We start from the raw sequence: 22,117 nt of genomic DNA on the forward strand, positions 1-22,117 counted from the left end.
TAAAGTTGCTTTTCTTTTCTGCGAGATCCTGTGCAGGAATGTAGCAGAGATTCTTGTATTTTCTGGGACCTACTGTTGGATTGTCTCCTCCTGAAGAATAATTCTGCTTGCTTGTTAGTTAAGGTTGTCCTACAAATCCACTGCTCACAAATTCCTGGCGTGGTTTATGATGCCAGGCAGGAATCCTTGGAGGACGCTCAATGTATCAGATTTCACAAGCAAATCCATAACATAAGCACTGTCACTGGTGACTCACCACTCATCCTTCAGGTACGTGGACTTCAGTATGTTTCTCTGGTGCATTCTTGGCAAGGCAGGGTTTGACAGTTGAGAAGCAGTGAGAACTGATGCGGTTATTTAGTGTTACCACTCCTTTGATATCTCCAATGGTAGCAGGACTGTATCGCATTTGCTTTAGATTGCAGTCCAGTCCAAACCAGCCCCTTCTTTTGCTGGTTGCAGCAGAGAGGCTGGCTTTGCAGATCATCATTATGAGTCTGCATTCTGCTCTGCTAATTCTCCAACACAGAGCACATCTTCCAGGCATAAGGCAAAAAGCTGGGCAGTAACCCCATAAGTCACTGGCATCCCCTGTCAGAGCTCAGATTTTGTGGAAAGCAAATGAGACAGTTCTGGTGAAAGGGCTGGGTTGAAAGCTGCTTTCAAATGTACTTCAATATTTTTCAAATGCTCTTACATTGTTTGGCTGCATTTGCATTTCCGATACATTTACTTGCCTGACAATCCTCCTGCAAACAAAGCTAGGTTCAAGCAATGATATCTACACTCCTTGGTGTTTAAAGGATCTTTGCCTGGGAGTCAAGTTTGTACTGCAGTGAGCAGGGCATTGCACAAATCACACATATGAAAGATTTAAAAGAGTAAAGAGCTCAGAGAGTTTGGGATAAATACACAAAGTTTAGATTCTGGTCCAAACCTCTCTGGTTTGCAAAATGAGCCTGGAAGCATCACAAGAGCAAAGCTCTATTTTTTGTCTCTGGAGTTTCTGGTCATGACAGCAGTTTGGAAGTGACAAGGCTCACACAAACAAGAAAGAATTATGTGGGTCTTCTTAGGACTCATGAAAGGTACGGAGTCAATGTTTAATCTGGACCTCTCAGGGTAGCCCTACCAGTCAGGTTACCTTATCTAGCAGAGTAGCAGCTGTTGTTTATTATTTGTGTTGTGTTTAGCTAGTGCTTTGCTAGGTACTGAGCAAGCTCACCCTAAAATGCTGATCCACACCTGCAAGAGATTGACAAATGGGCAGATGCAAGCCCTGTGAGTTAGCTGCCCTTTCAGCTGAAAAATCTAAATGTTATGAGGATGAAAAGATCAAATTTCTAGCCCACAAAGAGCTTCCATTGTTTTTAAGTGCAATACCCCAGAACTGAAGGATGAATTTTAAACAAATATCAGAAGGAAAATCTGTAGGTTTTTTAAGTACTTCAGCTTCAGACAAGGCTGCAGGCTTTGTGACCAGGAAAGGAGAGAGGAGTCCCTTTCTGCAGTATAAGTACAAGAGTATTTAAATAGGCTGTTATTAACACCAGGCTTTGAGCTGCTGCTGCTTACATAAAAGTACTCTTAAAAAAACACTAGCAAGTGTCTCTATTGTAAATGCACCATGAAAATGAGATATGGCTCTCATTCAATCTTTTCAGCCCCCCACTTTGTAGCAGCCTGTTTCCAGAGCTGAACTTTGAAGCTGACCCCTGTCTTTGTGATGGGCCAAACCAAAAGCCAGATCTGAACACCACTGAACTCTGGGAAAGTTCAAATCTATCTTTTGTGGTTCAGGTTGAGCTTTAATCGAAACAGAGCAGTTAGCAATGCAAAACTCTTAAAACCAAAACAAAACAAATGTTTCACGTGAAAAGTCTTGGATTAGGCTGTGTGGCACCAAGTAGTGTTTTTATCCATCACATGATGTCATGTTCCTCTGGCAAACACAAACTGACAGCACGCACATGCTGCTGGTTGAGACACTCCGTGCAGACACTGTGAATTTCACTTTGAGCAGGACACATTATTCACAGAAATACTTCATGCTGTGAGAAAACCCAAAGGCAATCTTACTGCCACTCGGAGCTGAAGGTAGTCTGACATCTTTCAAACTTTCCATGCCCACCCCTAGTAGCACAGTAGCCCAGGGTCTCCTAAAGCTCACTGTCTTGCTGTCTTTGAGTGAAGCTTATGCCTCATTATGTCAGCAGTATGTGGAATATTGCCACTAATCCCTGAAAACATAAAAAAAAAGTCGTGCTGCAGGAACTTGGATTGTGTAAGAGGGCAGGGAATTCCCAGCTAACTCTCCTGCTAAGAGCTTCTGTTTATACTGTAGTTAATACTACAGTGACTGTATTAAAGCAACATGGGTGATCAATGGACAAGGGAAAAGCAAACAAAAGGGAAGGGAACTTAGTTTCAGCATTACTGAACTGCCCAAGTAAAAGAAAATGGGAGACAGGAAGTAGAAAAAGAAATGCCGGGAGGGGAAAATTGTTCAAGCCCCATCATTGGTGTCAGAATGTCACTGTGCACCAGTACATAGGAAAAGGATGTCTTGGACAGGAAGATTTACTTGAAGAATCACAGCACACATACAATAAATAACCAGTAGTTACTCTCCCTGTGGGTTTTATTCTCTTTCTTTTCTGTTATATGTAAGTACTGAACATATAGGTCATTTTGTGAAATTTTACTTTAGGCTCTGTGTGGACAACTGCCTAAGGTTTCCAAACTTCTTCTTTATGCAAACTAAGCCAATAATCTTAACAGGCCTCTTCCACTATATGGTTTTCTTTCAGCCCTGGACTCAATTTCTAGAGTCCAAATCTCTCCATGACATTTCTGTTCTTTGCTTCCTGTTTGGATGAGAAAACTAAGAGTAACCATGTTTTTGAAGAACCCAGAGTACTTCACAAATGTTTAACTGAGGGTTAATCCACCTTAATTAAGCCTTTCAATTCCCCACTGAGATTAGTCAACTTTAGACTTCAGACAGCAAGGTACAAAGTGTCACCAGACACTGGAATAGGCTTTCCAGGGTGTGGTGGAGTCACCCTCTGCAGGGGTGTTTAAAAAAAAGGTAGATGTGGCACTTCAAGACATTGTTTCGGGGCCATGGTGGTGTTGGGTTGATGGTTGGACTTGATGATCTTAAAGGTCTTTTCCAACTGACATGATTCTGTGATTCTATTCTATGAAGTGACTTTGCCCAAGATCGCAAGAAAAAATATATGGCACAGCTGGGAACAGAGTCCAAGTCCATTATCTCCTGCTCCATGCTTTAACCTTAAAGTGACATTTCTCACTTTGAACTAGGAGCCAAAGAGTATGTGAAAAAATATAGGAAGGGAATGGTAGAGCACTGCTTGTGGTGCCACCTTCCTCTCAGCTTGAACAGACAGTAAGAGGTTATTTTATCCATTCTGAATGAATTCTTCTCAGGTTAAAGAATATTCAAATGTTTTCACTTGTTGCCTAGAGGAAAGTTTTAGGTCAAACACTTCTTCACTGGTCAAGTTGCAGTTAATTAAAAGAACAACCTTTCTAATTAATCATTCTCTTGCAATATACTGAATTCTATTTATGGCATCTCTCAGGACATACCAGAAAAACAGAGAGCAGTAAAAGCTTTATATGCAAAGGAACAAGAGACTCACATAGATTTTGTAACATTTCTGAAAGAAGATTGCCAGGAATCTACATATTACTTTAGAACTTTCTTTAAAGCAAGAAATAAAGTAGAATGGGAAGAGTGAGCTGCTTGTATCCTACACATGATGATGTATTTGCAACAGAGTTGAAAGAATCATGTAGTCTTGGGACATTGGGGTGTCTCGCTGCAGGAAGAACATTGAGGTGCTGGAGCGTGTCCAGAGGACAACTAGGCTGGTGAAGGGCCTGGAGCACATGGCCTGTGAGGAGCATCTGAGGGAGCTGGGGCTGTTCAGTCTGGAGAAGAGGAGGCTGAGGAGAGACCGCATCATTCTCTACAACTACCTGAAGAGAGGTTGGAGTGAGGAGGGGGCAGCCTCTTCTCCTTGGCCACAAGAGACAGAACTAGAGGAAATGGTTACAAGCTCTGCCAGGGGAGGTTTGGGATGGGCATTAGGAAATACTTCTTCACTGGAAGGGTTCTGAGACAGTGGAATGGTCTGCCCAGGGCAGTGATGGAGTCACCATCCCTGGGGGTGTTTAAGCAGTATGTGGACCTGGTGCTTAGGGACATGGTCTAGTGTTGACCATTCAGAACTGGGTCGAGGGCTGGACTGGATGATCTTTGAAGTCTCTTCCAACCAGATCTATTCTGTTGTTCTGTGATTGTGAGAAATATGGCAGAAAACACATGATTATTGACTTGTGCTGATCTTTGTCTGAGTATGGATTACCACAAGTGCTTAGAAATGTGGAGCAGTTAGAAACCAAAAACTGCCTCAGTGTTAACAAAAGTTCACTGCTTTTGCTATGCAGTTAACCCAATCTCCCATGTTTTCACCTAGGGTACTGCCATTGGCAGTTTTCCATAATACTGACTTAGACATCAAGGCTATCCTTCAGAAATGCCCTGACCTCAACGTTCTCACAGCCGCCTTCCACTGATGGCCAGAACTTAATGAAACAGCAATGCACAGAGTTTTCTCTGCTGACCACTTCTGATCACACACACGCAGAATCACCAAGGTTGGAAGAGACCTCAAAGATCATAAAGTCCAACCTATCACCACAGACCTCATGACTAAACCACAGCACCAAGTGCCACATCCAATCCCCTCTTGAACACCTCCAGGGATGGCGACTCCACCACCTCCCTGGGCAGCACATTCCAATGGCTAATGACTGTCTCAGTGAAGAACTTTCTCCTCACCTTGAGCCTAAACTTCCCCTGGTGCCTCTTGAAACTGTGTACTGGTTGGCTGGGAGAAGAGACCAACCCCCACCTGGCTACAACCTCCCTTCAGGTAGTTGTAGACAGCAGTAAGGTCTCCCCTGAGCCTCTTCTTCTCTAGGCTAAACAATCCCTCAGCCTCTCCTCATAGGGCTTGTGCTCGAGGCCTCTCCCCAGCCTTGTTGCCCTTCTCTGATATTGAAGCTTGCTCATTGCTGTTTGCTGCTACCATTTTTTCCTGCTCCTGGCCCATCTTTTTCTTTCCTTCTCCCTTTACATACATTCATAGATCTGCTGTGCTCTTTCCCAATTCCTCATGTCCCTAGCCAAGCAGCTGAAAGGCTTCCATCACAGAGATTGAAAACATACTCCATATTAAATGTAACAGAATAGTATAACTGGCAGCTCCTTATTTCAAACACATTCAATTTATATCACAGCTGAGAATAAACAGCAGGAGAAGCAACTTGATGGGTTGCTGGAGGCTGTGGCTACCCTTTCTTGTGGAACATGTCTCTGTCACTTGCTAAATAGGTGCACCATCTGGTGGTAATTTTGGACTCCCATTTGTTCTAAAATTTCCAAATAGCAGTGGTAGAGTTATGTCTGTGGTTGAAGCATTTTTCTTTTTTTCTTTTTTTTCCCCTATATATGTCTGAAAGTCATCAGCTAAGAAAAATTTTGCAGGTACTACTGGTGAATGAGTAGCAAAAATGGCTATGACTTTAAATGAAGATAGTTTCTATGTCTACTATGTGGGGCAAGCATGATTTTATGAGAGGACCACATTGTCCCCTGTGAAACATACATGGAAAAGTTGGAATATTTCATAGACAAAAAATAGATATTAACAATCTTGATACCTAATTAGTGAGTCTAAGCTCCAGGATAGTCAATAAGGACAGTCATGCAGCCAGTTTAAGATCCAAATCACCCTCTGGAAGTTCTTCTCTCTCTTCTTTGACCATACAAGGAATACAGGCTGTAGAAGTTCCTATATTAGACATCTTATGCAAATGCCTGGAGCTATGTGGTATGAAACTGGGCCAAAGAAAAGAAGCGAGGAAGGGGCTCTCCATTTTTCTGCCTTTGTTGTCTGAAGCCCTTCAGTTCAGCAACAGAGAGGCACAAACCACTGCTGCTTCTTGTGCTGTTTCCCTCAGAAACTGCAAAGCCCATGTCAGATGGCACTTTGTGTGGAGGCCTCTTCTGAACACGATGGCTTTCCTGAGTCAAACAGAAAACAAGTTTTCATGTCGTCATGAGGAAATGAGTGACTAGGTAAAAAATAAATCACGATCTGTGAGTAAATTTTGTTTTGTTGTGGCAATTTCCTGGCTTGACACAGTCTGCTCTAACAAGCAAGTCCCCCCAAACACAGACTGGGAGGGAAAGTAACACAAAAAGTCCTGGGTTGAGAGAAGTTTAATGAGATGGTATAATGTAAAATAACCTTAGCCTGTTTCATAGAAAAGCACAGCAAAAGCAGAAGCAAGAGCAGAAGCCAACTATAAAACCACAGCACCCACCCCTCAAGCCTGCAGCCAGCCCAGTGGAAAAGCTCAACTCCTCAAAACCAGAAGCAGCAAGGAGGAAACAGGATGCTTCTCATGATACAATCTGAACTACAAGCCTCATGATACTTTGCTCCAGCCAGCACTTTCATTTTGAAGCTGCCATGATGTCAGCATGGTGTTGAATACTAATCTGCAGATTCAATTGGCTAAACCCATGATAAGCAACTGAACAGGTCTTTCCAGTCTACAACACTTCAGTCCATGTCTGTTGAGACTTTGTCCAGAGACAGAAGTGTCTTTTCCCACTGCAGCAGTGAATGCTCTGGAGTGACAGAAGTCTATCTGAAGACTCCTCAGCCATCTGAGCCCCCTTTTTACATCAAGATTGGTTAAATCATAGAATTGTTTTTGATGGAAGAGACCTTTAAGATCATTAAGTCCAACTGCTAACACAGCACTGTCAGGTCACCACTAAATCATGTTCCTCAGCACCACCTCTCCAAGGCATTTCATTCCTTCTAGGGATAGAGAGTCCCCCCATTTCCCTGGTCAACCTGTTCCAGGCCTTGATAACCCTTCCATGAAAGAAATCCTAGGAATCATCTTTTTTGACACTGTCCCAGAAATCAAAGGTTGAACCTCTGCAGTGGAAAGAGCATTACAGATAGCAACAGACTACGCTTGTGGGTAAAAACTGTCTCCTAGACCCATTTCAATCCTAAGAGCAAATGTGAACAAACAGGTGAGACAGTTTTTACTAGCTGAAGTGCCCATTGACAGCTCAATCTTGTATGCTGGCTTTTGCTATGACTTCTGTACTCTGCAAACCTCTGGGACATGCATTCAAAGTTAAACACTTCCATGACATCTTGTACTTTAAACCAGGACTTATACCAAAGTTAAGCACAGGTTGGGTAAACAGCATGACTTAAGTTGTTGTCCAGTTCAAATGCTGAGAGAACATCTACCTCAGCACTACCACTCCAGATTCATTTTTGCAAGCCTAGAATACTAGATGATATAGTCCTCATTCTTGTTTGCTTCATTTCTTTAATTTTCATTTGGTCCTTATATCAGTAACAACAATACTTCACAGTTAGGGACACACAATATGTCAGCACTAAATCAATGGCAGTCACAGGTAATTTAATCCACTGCTAAAAAGTCATGCACAATAGGAAGGAAATTTTGTCAATTAGAAAATAAGATATTTGTCAAACATGATATTCTGGAACACCCCAGCCACTTCATTAGAAAAATAAATTGCTCCTGATGGGAGGCAAGACAGTGAGCAGCATGGATTGTAAAGCTAAACCTGAATGCTAAAACATTTGTTTGCAAACCAAAATGTACAGATCAACAACTGCTGTGTTTTTCCTAGTGTTTGTAAATGCCTCTCCCTGCATGTCAAGCTTTTCAATTTAGAAACAGATGGTTTACCAAACATAAAGTGTCCCAAAGAACAGAGGAGGAAAGGGAGGGATGCTGCTATGCATGTAACTCTGAAGTTTAATGTTATGTTTAGCCTGTCCTGCTTGATGTAGAGGTTGGACTAAATGACCAAACCTATCATCTGCAATTCCAGGGAAGGGATTTTTACAACATAGTTAACCACAGTAGTAAAGCTCAAGGAATCTCCAAAGTCATTGGAACCCCAAGTTATTACAGGATCTCCTACCAGCAGGTTAGCTGCTATCTTGAGCTACCTATCACTTTACATAAAGATCTTTCCTTGCCGTGGCATGATTTGGCAGCCCCTACCTGCTTGCAAAGTTGCTCTGTGCTTAAGAACCCAAACGTTGTATAGTTGATTTCCATTTAACTAATCAGGTTTTATTCCAGTCCCTGCTATGAAGTTCAGCCTCAGTTTGAACTTCTGCATGCACTCAAGAGCCAGAAGCCTTTTTACTGTCTGTAAAACCCAGGCTCGAGTGAAAGCAGTGGCAAAATTTCTACTGACTGCAGCAGGACCAGAATTTGGTCCCTGTCATTTTGGATTAAGCCCAACACAGCTTCACTTAATTTTTAATGTTCCTGTTTAAAGCATGCAATATGTTGTAAGTCATTGGCCAACAGGACTGGGGCACTGATAGTATCCAATTCAATCAGCATGCTATGGATCATTTGTGGCCAGAAATTTCATTACAAAGTGACATGAAAATAAAATTACATTAAAGGAACTTGAACGTCCCAAGCACTTTCATTCCAAGTGAGGAAATGCCGAACTAAATGTTGCTATGCAAAGTTAGCCTCATTGTGTTCAAATTATGGTACAGAATCCAATTAAATAATAGCCTAGAATTTGCATACTATCTTTTCCACAGGATCTCTGACTCACTCATCCCAAGGCAGACCAGTAAAGCAACATGGAAAATTTTATCCTGAGTAGCTAAATACAAAGTTGAAAGCAATAGAAAATGAGGATTATTTTTTTTTGTTCCAGTCAGTGTTGAGAAGGAGATGATCAGAGCTCATTATTGACCCTGCCTATAAGGCCACATTATACATGAGAGTAACCTTTTCCACTACAGCTAATTATATATTTATTAGGATAGCTGCAGAATGCCAAAACCCACAAGTACCCAGACCTCTAAAAAAAAAGGTTTTTTTCCCATACCAACACTCTATCAATAGAGTATTCAGTTTAACAAAAAACAAGTTGTGAAGCACAAATTATTAAAGTGGATCCCCACATCTGTCTGTAGTTTCATGAATGATCTGAGGTTCAAGGTCACCAAAAACCAGTGCATCATGCTGCATGGTGTCTCTTATCAAGCTGTGTGGTGCATTGTGGAACCATATAGCTTGGAATACATACAGAGGCACATGAGAGCTGAGTTCATGAGAAAGAAATACTTGGGGCTCCCTTGAGTTACAGTTCCCTGCATCAACTTGTATCAATGCATTTCACTAATTTGAAATCAAGCACAGCAAAATGGAGATGTTCAGTGTCAGGTGCATCAGGGTTGTTGAGTTTGAAAAGGTCTACATTAAAAACACCTATTCCAAGAAAACTGTCATATTTATGCATGAAAATTGGACGAAATAGAATTTTAACAGTTCGCACTCCCCTCAGGATGGAAATTCCATATTTCAGTCAGGTCAGCATCTACCATTTCTGATCCAGCTGTGAGCCACACAAAGTTCAGGGGGCAAGACCACCTCTCCTCTGACGACAGGCTGAGGAAGCTGGGGTTGTTCAGCCTGGAAAAGAGAAGACTCCAGGGAGATCTAATACCAGCCTTCCAGTAGTACAGACCTCCCAGAGGAAGATAATAACAATAAGGATGGTGAGGGACCATTTACAAAGGCCTGTAGTGATAGGATAAGGGGTGATGGCTTGAAACTAGAGAAGAGTAGATTTAGGTTGGACATTAGGAGGAAGTTCTTTATCATGAGGGTGGTGGAACACTGGAACAGGTTGCACAGGGAGGTAGCTGAGGCCCCCATCCTTGAAGATATTCAAGGTGAGGCTTGACAGCGCTCTGGGCAACAAGATCTAGTTAAAGATGTCCCTGCTCACTGCAGGGAAGTTGGACTAGATGGCCTTTAGAGGTCATTTGCAACCCAAACCATTCTGTAATTCTGTGGTTATGTATTAGTACTACATATAGAATAAGGATATCTGCCTTTCAGAGCAAGCTTGTGGCCAAAGCAGTAAATATTTAAATGACAACACTAATATTTTCATTTAAGAGAAGTCACATTTTTCTTCAGCCTCATGACACTAGATGTAAAACACAACACAATTTAGATATGCTTAAACTAGACAGTAGCACCTTACAAGAAGAAGTTTAGGCTTGAGGTGAGGAGGAAATTCTTCACAGAGAGAGGATGTTAGCCGTTGGAATGGGCTGTCCAGGGAGATGGTGAAGTCACCATCCCTGGGGGTGTTCAAAAAGGGATTGGATGTGGCATTTGAAGCCATGGTTTTATAGTCATGAGGTTTTGGGTGACAAGTTGGACTTGATGATCTTTGAGGTCTTTTCCAACCTTACTGATTCTATGATTCTAAGAAGAGAATATAAATTGGGATATATAAGCATTTGTATATTCATGGTTGGAAAATTACTACAAATTATATAGGGTGGGCATTTCTTTTACAGGGAGGCAAAGAGAAAGAGGTAAAGATGAAAAAATTAATCTAGCAAAATTGCATTTTTTTCCTAGTAAAGTCAAACAAAAGTTGTTACCGTAAGCTCCTAGTTTACCAATGGTTGTTTAGTCTGAGAAAAAGAGGCTGAAAGAAGATCTTTTTGCTCTCTACAACTACCTGAACGATCTCGTCCCACAAGTCAAAACTGATAGGACAAAAGAAAATGGCACCAAGTTACACCAGGGGAAGTTTATATTGAACATTGGGGAAAACTTCTGTATCAAAAGTGTTATGAAAGACTAGGACAGGCTGCCCAGGAAAGTGGCTGAATCACCATCCCTGGATAGAATAGAATAGAATAGACCAGGTTGGAAGAGACCTTTGAGATCATTGTATCCAACCCATCATCCAACACCATCCACCAATTAAACCATGGCACCAAGCACCCCATCAAGTCTCCTCCTAAACACCTCCCATGATGGTGACTCCACCACCTCCCCGGGCAGCCCATTCCAATGGGCAATCACTTTCTCTATGAAGAATTTCTTCCTAATATCCAGTCTAAACCTCCCCTGGCACAGCTTGAGACTGTGTCCTCTTGTTCTGATGCTGGTTGCCTGGGAGAAGAGACCAGCCCCAGCCTGGTATTTAAAAGATATGGTGCTCAAGGGTATGGTGTAGTACTGCCCTCGTAGAGCTAGGTAATGGTTGCACTTGATGATCTTAAAGGACTTTTTCAATCACAGTGAGTCTGTGATTCACATTTATCTTTTGATCTGTGATTTACAGTGTGTTTTGAAAACACCACTAAAGCCTCCCCCGATCATTATGAGGCTCTGACATCTAAGAAATTTTTAAAATGATGCAGAAATTGTCTCCCACAACTTTTCAAACCGATTCACTAAGCTGGACATCCTCTCTCCTCTCAAAACAGGATGTTTCCTTAGTGCAGCAGAATTTCCTTAGAATAGAAAGATATTTTTATCTCTCTAAAAACCTTCAAGAGACAGAAACCTACTAAAATGAAGAGGTCTCAACCTACCACTCTCACAATAGGCTTTCTGCTCAGTCAAAATAACATAAATTCTTAGCACAGTAGTTGTTTCATAACTTTTTTACCAGTTCTTCCCAAGCTCAGATACCACCAGCTGAGAGGTTTATTTTCTTGTTCTGGTGTGGGTTACTGTCATGCCTTGCTACTTGTGATAGTAAAAACCTTATCCAGACTCCTCCAGTCAGAAAGTATGAGCTGTTTGAATCAACTCCTTCATTTCCTCCAAAGATGATGATGCAAACTGAAATAGCCCTCTTGCTTGCACTACCTTTTAACTATTAGATTATCACATCTTCCCCCCCTGCCCCATTTAGCTTTCCATCAAGCTGAACTGCACTGGAAAAAAAGCTGTCCTCATAAGGCAGTTGCTTTACTGCCTGTAGGCTAACTAATATAAACATGTGGGTCTTTAGGTGGCATGGCCCAGCTTTGTTCCAATGTAACATTTCTATCTTTGTAAGGTAGCTTGTGGGATAGTCACTGATAGAACTGAATTCCTTCTGCAATAATACACATCTCCTTGGCCAAGAAGGCAAATGGTATCCTGGGGTACGTTATTAAAAGTGTGTCCATCAGGTATAGGGAGAGTCTCCTCCCCCTCTACTCTGACCTGGTGAGACTACACCTGAAACGCTGTGTCCAGTTTGGGGCTCCTCAATTCAAGAAAGACAGGGATCTACTGAAGAGGGTTCAACAAAGAGCTATAAGGATGATTGCAGGACTTGAACAACCCTCCTATGAAGAAAGACTGAGAGAACTGGCACTGTTTAGTCTGGAGAAGAGAAGGCTGAGAGGGAACCTTACTAAAGCCTATAAATATCTGAGGGGTGAGTGTCAAGAGGAAGGAGCCAGGCTCTTTTCAGTGGAACCTGATAATAGGACAGGGAATAATGGATATAAGCTAGAACACAGGAAGTTGCACCTCAATGAGAGGAGAAGCTTCTTTACTGTGAAGGTTATGGAGCACTGGAACAGGCTGCCCAGAGACATTGTGGAGACTCCTCTGGAAACATTCAAAGCTAACCTGGATGCATTCCTGTGGAACCTGCCCTAGGTGATCCTGCTCTGGCAGGGCTGTTGGACCCGATGATCTCTGGAGGTCCCTTCCAACCCCTACCATGCTGTGATTCCATGATTTATAAGATAGAACAAATATACCCTGTGTCCTTAAGATTAAGGATATTTTTGTTTCTCCTTCCAGCAACATATTAGTTGTGAAATGTGCTGGTTGGGGGGAAGGGGGAGGGTGGATGGGGGGGTTGTGGGGGGTGTGGCAGCAGGGGCAGTAAGAGAAGGCTTTGAAATGAATGTTTGCGGCATAATAGATCTTTTCTGCAAAATGAGCACACTGAGGACATCCTCAGATTCTGGATTATTTTTTTTCACCTCTATTCCAACTGCCCCCCAGTTACCCAGCTGGTTTGGGTGGCAGTTCCCTAGGCATGTCTTATTTTGGTTTCAGCCTACTAGTGAGAAAACTTTCTCTAAATAACCAAGAATTATGCATCTTTTAACACACCACTGTGCTTCTAATAAAAATTACCCTTGCATGAGCCACAGCTCATTAAATTTGCCATGGCATTTATAGTATCTCCTACTTTCAGTAAAACACACTTGCAAACGCAATGGCTGACACTACATCTTGTAAAGCAGACAACAGCTGTCACTCCAAAGCAGCCATATGAGTAATTAAGACCTGGTTTGTATTGGTCCTGTGAGGTCCTAATACAGATATATTCTGATTGAATGCATCCTGTGCACCCCTCTTCTGGCAACCCAGACAGCCTTCTGCACTAGGAAGCTCATACCACCTCCTGGGAAACCACCTCTAATGCAGATATCCAGTTCAAATTACTGAAAACGACTTTCTTTCTGATCAATTGCTCTAACACTCAAAAGGACCTTGTTTTCTGGGACCAGGCTATATGATATCAGCAACAACTACAACAAAACCAAACCAACCAACCAACCAATCAAATCCCCCACATTTTTCCACGCTGGGTCCAAAAGGCACCGTGCAACTATGGATCACAGTAATTGACAAATGCCAAAATCAATCATCGCATCTACTGCTAGGACAGAGATGATTACTGCCTTTCCATCGGTGAAGTGTGCACCCTGCTCTGTAGGGCATTTAAAATAATTCAAATCCAGCCCATTTCCCACCCTCCCAACCCCCCTCCAAATCATTTCCAGCTGTACGATCCCCTTCTTTCCCCCCATGTTGTTTTTATTGGCCATAACACAAGTGGGTAAAGATAGATTTTCCCAGATGTTACAATAATAAACACAGAGTTGGTGTGAGATTTAATTGAATGTTACTGAGCATTAATAAATATATTGAGCTAACAGCATACATTGATCAGAAAAAAAAAAAAAAAAAGGAAAAAAAAAATTGGAAAAGGAGAGTACCAGAAAAAGAAATGGCAGGAGAGAAGGAAAGGCAAGAAGACAGAAATGTACCTTAGGCACACAGTCTGGATCCATTTATGGTTCCCTTTATTGATTTGCTGATAGCATTAGAGCACAAGTAGGGTTGTAAAGCATTCCTAAGAATGCTGCCTGTCTTCGTGTGTTGCAATTTTTCTGCTCATGCTGCGAGTCAACCTTCCCAAGTTGGCCAACTTGTACCATGCTAGACACTACTGTGCTGAAATCATGGATCTGCTCATATACAAATGTCCATTTTTGGAGAATAACGAGCCCACCCTGCTCCTCCCATTTTTGGTAGGAGTTTTTTATGAACTTTTGGCATCTTGGTTAAACCACCATCATAGCCCAGAATAAAAATGACTGAATTTGTATGTGAGCCTGAATCCAAATTTCATTCACCCTATATATGGCCTGAACCAAGAATAATTCACTGACTGACATCCCCTCAGCATGTATGATGAGATGCCAACTATTTCTCCATGATGCCGTCTCTTACATCTCTTTCATTCTCAGCAGGTCAAGGGAGGTGATCCTCCCCCTCTACTCAGCTCTGGTGAGACACCACTTGCAGTACTGTGTCCAGTTCTGGAGCCCCTATTACAAGAGGAATATGGACATGCTGGAACATGTCCAGAGAAGGGCCACGAGGATGATCAGAGGGCTGGAGCACCTCTCCTATGAGGACAGACTGAAGGAGTTGGGGCTGTCAGTCTGCAGAAGAGAAGGCTCCGAGGTGACCTAATTGTGGTCTTCCGGTATATGAAGGGGGCCTACAGAAAGGCTGGGGAGGGACTTCTCAGCATCTCAGGTAGTGATAGGACTAGGGGGAATGGAATGAAGCTGGAGGTGGGGAGATTCAGGCTGGATGTGAGGAGGAAGTTCTTCCCCATGAGAGTGGTGAAGCCCTGGAATGGGCTGTCCAGGGAGGTGGTTGAGGCCCCATCCCTGCAGGTGTTGAAGATGAAGCTGGATGAGGCTCTGTCCAGCCTGATCTAGTGTGGGGTGTCCATGCCCATGGCAGGGGGCTTGGAATTAGATGATCCTTGCGGTCCCTTCCAACCCTAACTGATACTATGATTCTATGCCCAATTCCCTTGCTCTCTTAGGCCTGCAGCTGAAACACTGGGATCCAGTGTGGACTTAGTTACCTGTTTACAGTATAAATACAGAAAGAATATTTTTTTTCTTTAATCTCTTTCTTTCAGAAGAAATCTTTCTCCCTTTCTTAATCTTCTTAATCTTAATCTTCTATGTGAAATTATGCAGTTGGAGTGCATGAGTCCATGCTTGTATATAATCCTGATGTTCAACTTCATTTTCTGACTATGTTTCTTAAAATGGTGTGTAAAGTCCTCTTCTTCACCTGTGAGTTAATAAAGTCCATGCACAGATTCTGTTACCCTTTAAAACTGTGGTGTCTCTCCCATCCCTCCCCCTTTCTGCAGTGCCTGTAGCACTGCCTGGGGTTGCTGTGGCCAAGGCGTCGTATCCGGCACTTGGATGTGTTAAGCTGTGTTTTTTGAAACACTGCATTCCTGTCCTGGATTTAGTACTGATAAGAGCAGTCTGCTTACAAATATTTCAGTGGAAATGGTCAATACACAAATAACCAGCCACAATCATCCCCTTCCAATCAACAACAGCAGTTTCCCTTTGGTTATTGATTCTGACTCCGTACTTCAGAGGTTTGGAGTTACTTGCTTTCAACTGCTGTCATGATCTGTAACTCTCAGAGGTACCTACATGATATAGCTAGTCCTCTGGGGAGGGATAACCCCATGGGCAGGTTGGGGTTTGACCTGCTGGAAAGCAGTTCTGAGGAGAAGGACCCAGCCAGCAATAGGCCCTTGTGGCCGAGAAGGCAAATGGCATTCTAGGGAGCATTAAGAAGAGTGTGGCCAGCAGCTCAAGGGAGGTTCTCCTCCCCCTCAACTCTGTCCTGGTGAGGCAGCACTTGAGTATTGTGTCCAGTTCTGGGCTCCAAAGTTCAAAAGGGACAGGGAACTACTGGACATAGTCCAATGGAAGGCCAAGAAGATGATTAAGGGATTGGAGCACCTCTCTTACAAGGGGAGGCTGGAAGACCTGTGGTTCTTTAGCCTGAAAAGGCAAAGACTGTGAGGGGATCTTATCAATGCTTATAAATATCCATGGGGCTAGGGTCTTTTCAGTAGTGCCCAGTGATAGGACAAGGACTTATGAGTGCAAACAGGAGGTTTCACTTGAACTTAAGGAGAAACTTCTTAACTTTGAGCATGATGGAGCCCTGCAACAGGCTGCCCAGAGGGGATTTGGAGTCTCCTTCTTGAGAGATTTTCAAAACCTGCCTGGATGCATTCCTGGGCACCCTGCTCTAAGTGACCCTGCTTTAGCTGAGGGGTTGGACTAGATGATTTCTGAAGGTGCCTTCCAACCTCTACAATTCTATGATTCTGTGTGATACGATAGATGGGTCCAACAATCATCTAGGGGAATGGAGAGCAGTCCTTAGTGTTGGAGCTCTCTGGCATCAATAACCTGATAGGATGCCTTCACAAGATTAGGGGCAATTATCTTTCACCAATGGTTATCAATAAAAACAATCAATATATCAATAATCCATTAGTTACTGAATCCATTTGTTTAAGAGGTAATCTTTAAAGAGGTATTTCGTTAAAGAGGCTTACAGCAAGATAAGTGGAGGAAAGTGCAAAAGGTGACTTTATGTGAGAAGCTGGCATGAAAACTAGGGATGAGTGTAGGAAGGTACTCATCCTGTACCAGGAAAAGATTAATAAAATAGTAGTGACTTTTCTTTGGGGATAGATAGTTGGCTATACCAACAAAAGCTACACACAGTGCTTGGCTAATTCACCCCATGCTACATCCTTGGTCCAGTTTAAAGCTCTCTGTCACTTTTTGTCTCGGGTTGCTATAAATCTTTCACATCAGCATAAATGCCCAATGCCTAATAGTTGTTATGCAGTCCTCTGAACTATTTCAGTTGTTTTTAACACAGATTCCTCTGAAGTACATCTTAGAAAAGATAGCTCAGAAACCACTTGACTTTGCTAACTTACTGGGCATTTCCCTGGCTCAGTAGGATTCCCAGAGGTCACAAAGGTGGGCTTTGGCCCCTGCATCATGCCTTTTCCCTGCTGCTTGATTGTGTCTGAAAGACTAGCATACTTGAAGCATCACAGGCAGTGTTGGTAGCAAATACGCAGCTGCTGGAGAGACCTCATGGCCATAGAATCGTAGGATGGCTCAGGTTGGAAGATACCTTTGAGATCATCTACTCCAATGTCCCTGCCACGGGCAGGGATGCTTCATAACTAGACTCAGCTGCTCAAGGCCTTGCCCAACCTGGCCTTGAACATCCCCCATGGAGGAGGCATCAACAACCTCCCTAGGCAGCCAGAGTCTCACCACCCTCATACTGAAGAACTTCTTCCTAAGATCCAGTCCAAACCTACTCTCCCTCAGCTTAAAATCATCCCCCCTTGTCCTATCACTAGACGGTGAAAAGTCTTGTGGAAAGTCCCTCTCCAGCCTTCTTGTAGGATGCCTTCAGGTATAGGAAGGCAGCTATTAGGTACCCTTCTCTAGGCTGAGCAACCTCAGCTGCCTCAGCCTGTCCTCATAGCAGAGGTATTCCAGCCCTTGGATCATCTTTGTGTCCCTCCTCTGGACCTGCTGCAACAGCTCTGTGTTCTTCTAATGATGAGGACAACAAAACTGAACACAGTATTCAAGGTGGAGTCTCACAAGAGCAGAGTAAAGGGGCAGAATCACCTCTCTTGACCTGCTGGACACACTCCTCTTGATGCAGCCTAGGATGAAATTTGCCTTCTGGGCAAATTTGTTGGGTATGTCTGGGGATTTGCTTTGAATTTTAAGGGAGGACTGTTGAATTGAGATTCAAATTAGAACAACCATACATCTACGCTTGTCAGTGTTAGTGGTAGAGCCTGTGTCCAGTGCTTAAAGTGTAGGTCCTCTGCTTTTGATGCAGATAGAAAGCAATTGATATCATGCTATCAGAGCTTATTCGCCCTCTCCATCCTATGACCCGAGTAACTTGCCATGAGCAAGATGAGTTTTCCTTTGGGGTAAAGTGAAAAACTTGCTTCTCTTGATCCTTTCTTCAATCTGTTTGGGCAGAAGCAAACTCCCGGTTTTGTGTTTCTCTATGTCAGATACAGATGCGTTTTGCTACACACATGGATATTTATGCTTCCAAGTATTTTGTAACTTTAAGTGTGGGGCTTTTTTAAGCTTTGTCCTTTTAAAAGCTTCCCCCCCCTTCCCCCTCCCCACTAGTGTAATAACACCACTTCCCAAACCCTATCCTTTTCCTAGATACTGACCACATCATCTCTGGGTGCTACTCTACTAATAAAACAAAGACATGTGGATTCTGGGCTCTTTTATGGACCTGCATGGAACTCATCTGGCTCAGCTGGCAGGGGTCATGTAAACCTTCTCCATCCGTTAGAGTTTGTGTGGTTTCACACCCAACAAATGTCAAAACAGAACTCAGCTGCAACTGCCAAGTTTTGTCTGTGTTTGGGTTAAGTCATAAAAGAACCCACCAGATTCCACATCAGTCATTTCAGAGCTGCAAGAAATCACCCAGGTTAGGTGAAGAGGTCATGGAGCTGGTGAATATTTTGGCAAATATGGCCTGAAAAACCTGGGTTTTTTTCAAGCTTTCTATTATCTGACAGAAGGTCCATCCTGATGCCACACAAATTTTGTTCCCTGTAGCTCGTATTTTGTATAAAAGCATTGAGAATGAAAGCATAATCCTCTTTGGACATTTGAACTGCATTTACTTGCAAGGCTTCTGAGGATGAAAGGAGTCTCTGATGAAGAGGGTTGTCACTCAGGAGTACAAGGATGGAGCTGATGAGGTGACCTAAGATTCTCAGCTTGAAGAGGAATGGTGAAAACCTTTTCACCAGGAAACTGAAAGATGACACCAGCTCTGGTACCACCCTCTAGAGTGTGCCTCTTCAAGGACATAAGTGACCTCTCAGAAGTTAAGAGGACTTACTGGCTTAAGAGTCAGAGCCTCTTGCATGCCTGAAAACTTTGACAGACCAAGACAACATAGCATGTATCATGGTGGAACGCTTGTCAGCTGTGTATTTTCTGGCAGCAACATAATTTTGAGCATCAACTTAAGCTGGCAAGGAAGCATAGAACCAACCGAGGAGGAGGAGAACTCTGCTTCTAATAGTCCAAAGAAGTGACTAGGTGATGTTCTGGTTCATTTACAGTCAAAGGTAAGAGCTAAACATTAAATTACATCCTGTATATGGTATCTTGGTAATGTTTGATGCCTTCCACTTCCACTCTTTATAAGAAACAAAAGTTAGGCCAGAGGTAGAAATAGATTAGGACAAATGTGGGAAGAGGCACCAATGAGCAAATTCCCGACCCACCACCTTTTCAAACATCAAAGCCAAATACTACCAACCTTTTTTTCTGAAGTTCAAAAAGTTCAGACTATTCTTTTGACATTGATTTCATTCACTGGGTCTTAGTTTCAGCCCTCTCCATTTCTGTGTTTAGATGTGGAGCAATGTTCACAGAATATGACAGATTCTCTGCCAGCATTAAGTCAGTTGTCCTGTCGCTAATAGATTTATTCAACTACAACACTTTACAACTGGGACATTGTGCCCTTAAAAAGATCAGACCTCAGCCAGACTCTCAGATTTCCATATTCTTCTTCTTCAAAAAAAAAAAAAATATTCAGTTCCACCATTGACTTGAGTGTATCTCAGCTTTTAGCATTCATTTCAAAAGGATTATGCAAAGAAAAAAGCAGCCTTCGTCTCCAGTAAGAACCAAAGCACCACGTAAATTGTTTCCCCTTTGCACAGATAAGTTTAAGTGCTACACTTTTTCTTCACACATATTTAACAAGATCTCCTGTCTGAATCCATTCAGTCACGTTGAAGGCACAAGACTCACCCAAACCACTGAATTAAAAAAAGGGATGTCACCCAAAGAAGAATTGGACACAGGACAAGCAGGCCTCAACCCCACTGAGAAGCTGGATGCTATCACTCTAAGCACCCTTGTGAGAGCTGCACACTGCAAAGTGTTATCCCAACATTGAGCAGCAGGTAGTTTGAGGGATGGTAAGTGAGCAGCCCTTGGGGGAGAGAGGAAAGTTCAGGAGTGGGCTAAGGATACTCATCTGGGTAATGAAGAAAATAATCATTTCAGTGCCAGAAAAGATGTTCATAATCTTCCCTATGAAATAATATCAGGCAGGGAAAATGGAAAGAGAGCAATTTACCTTCTGCCAATTAACACCTAGTCAGGCCAAGGTCCTGTACCATTTCCTTTGAATGGATTTCCTTCCTTAAATCACTTGAATATTTCCTTTCCAGTACGACAGTAACACTAAAATGGGTACAAATCACTGTTGTGTATTGGAAAGCCAGCATCATATGCACTGTACTTCCATTAGTTAATTGGAACCTTCCCACTACTTAGCATTTGGGAAGTCTGCAGAGGGATTTTTTGGAGCTGATTTTAGTTCCCTGTTGTTAACATGCACCATAGTTATTATGGCAATCTCTAACAGGACAACACAGGCTGAGCAGAATCCAATGGCATGAGATTTAACACATCCAAGTGCCGGGTTCTGCACTGATCTCAGTGCCAGGCAAGATTATGGAACAGGTCATCTTGAGTGCAATCACACAGCACTTACAGGATGGCCAAGGGATCAGGCCCAGCCAGCATGGATTTAGGAAGGGTAGGTCCTGCCTGACCAACCTGCACCTTGAGTACTCTGTCCAGTTCTGTGCCCCTCAGTTTAGGAAGGATGTTGACTTGCTGGAGCGTGTCCAGAGAAATGTAACAAAGTTGGTGAGGGGCTTGGACCACAAGCCCTATGAGGAGAGGCTGAGGGAGCTGTGGTTGCTTAGCCTGGAGAAGAGGAGACTCAGGGGTGACCTTATTGCTGTCTACAACTACCTGAATGGGGGTTGTAGACAGGCAGAGGTTGGTCTCTTCTCCCAGGCAGCCAGTACCAGAACAAGTGGACACAGTCTCAGGCTGCACCAGGGAAGGTTCAGGCTGGAGGTCAGAAGGAAGTTTTACAAAGAGAGAGTGATTGCCCATTGGAATGGGCTGCCCGGGGAGGTGGTGGAGTCGCCATTGCTGGAGGTGTTCAGGAGGAGACTTGACAGGGTGCCTGGTTGCATGGTTTAGTTTGTTGGGTGGTGTTGGATGATAGGATGGATGCGATGATCTTGAAGGTCTCTTCCAACCTGGTTTGGTTTATTCTATTTTATTCTATTCACACAGACCCCACTTGTTCTGGGAGCATCACTGTTGAACTCCAGTAGGCAAATACCAGAGGGTTATAAACCTTTTCAGGACCATGGCAGGAAATCGAAATGACACCCAGCCCAAGTGTATCACTTCAGCAGCATGTTAGAGACACCCTTACCTACTCGAAGCTCTTGTCCAAAGACTGTCTTCTCTCCCAGTGCAGAGCAGTTCCATCTCCCGTACCGAAACTGGTACTGGCACTCATTGATTCCCATTTGTGCCCCTTCCCCGATCACAATGATGGCATCTGGGCGGCTCTGGCAGATCGCTCGCTGCCGAGGGGCCAGGCCTGGGATTTTGTTGCAGATGATATTAGCTCCTAAAGCAACCACGGATGACAAAGCTCTGAAGGGGGAAAGGAAAAAAAAATAAAAAAGAAAAAAGGTAGAAAGACATATTATAACCACATTTAAGACATTGATTTCTTTTTGCCATGTGCTGCTGGCAAGGTGCTGGGCAAAAGGAGAAGGCTGGAAATTGGGTTCCTATCCTTTTGCCAAATTATCCAAACCTTTCTGGTCTGGCAAAAGAGATTGGAAATCTTGCAGTAATTCCTGATCTGATTTATGCCAGAACCAACAAAGAAATGGAATCACAGAATGTTAGGGGTTGGAAAGGACCTCAAAAGATCATCTAGTCCAACCCCCACTGACAGAGCAGGATTACGGTCGCACAGAAGCACATCCGGGCAGGTTTTGAGTGTCTCCAGAGAAGGAGACTCCACAACCTCTCTGGACAGCCTGTTCCAGTGTTCCGTCGCCCTCACAGAGAAAAAGTTTTAC

The 22,117-nt window shown here is 43.2% G+C and overlaps 1 protein-coding gene across 1 annotated transcript in view; it reads right to left on the reverse strand.

Moving 5' to 3' along the window:
- The window catches only part of WNT7B (Wnt family member 7B), an 80,565-nt gene that overhangs the window by 38,971 nt on the left and 19,477 nt on the right, over positions 1–22,117 (reverse strand). Inside the window, exon 2 of the mRNA XM_068165014.1 lies at positions 21,454–21,680. Within this exon, the coding sequence (XP_068021115.1) occupies positions 21,454–21,680 (227 nt within the window). The remainder of the gene's footprint in view (positions 1–21,453; positions 21,681–22,117) is intronic.

Source organism: Melanerpes formicivorus, unplaced genomic scaffold (assembly GCF_026170545.1).
Source record: "Melanerpes formicivorus ecotype bairdi unplaced genomic scaffold, bMelFor1.0.p_v2 SCAF_3, whole genome shotgun sequence".
Lineage (NCBI taxonomy): Eukaryota > Metazoa > Chordata > Aves > Piciformes > Picidae > Melanerpes > Melanerpes formicivorus.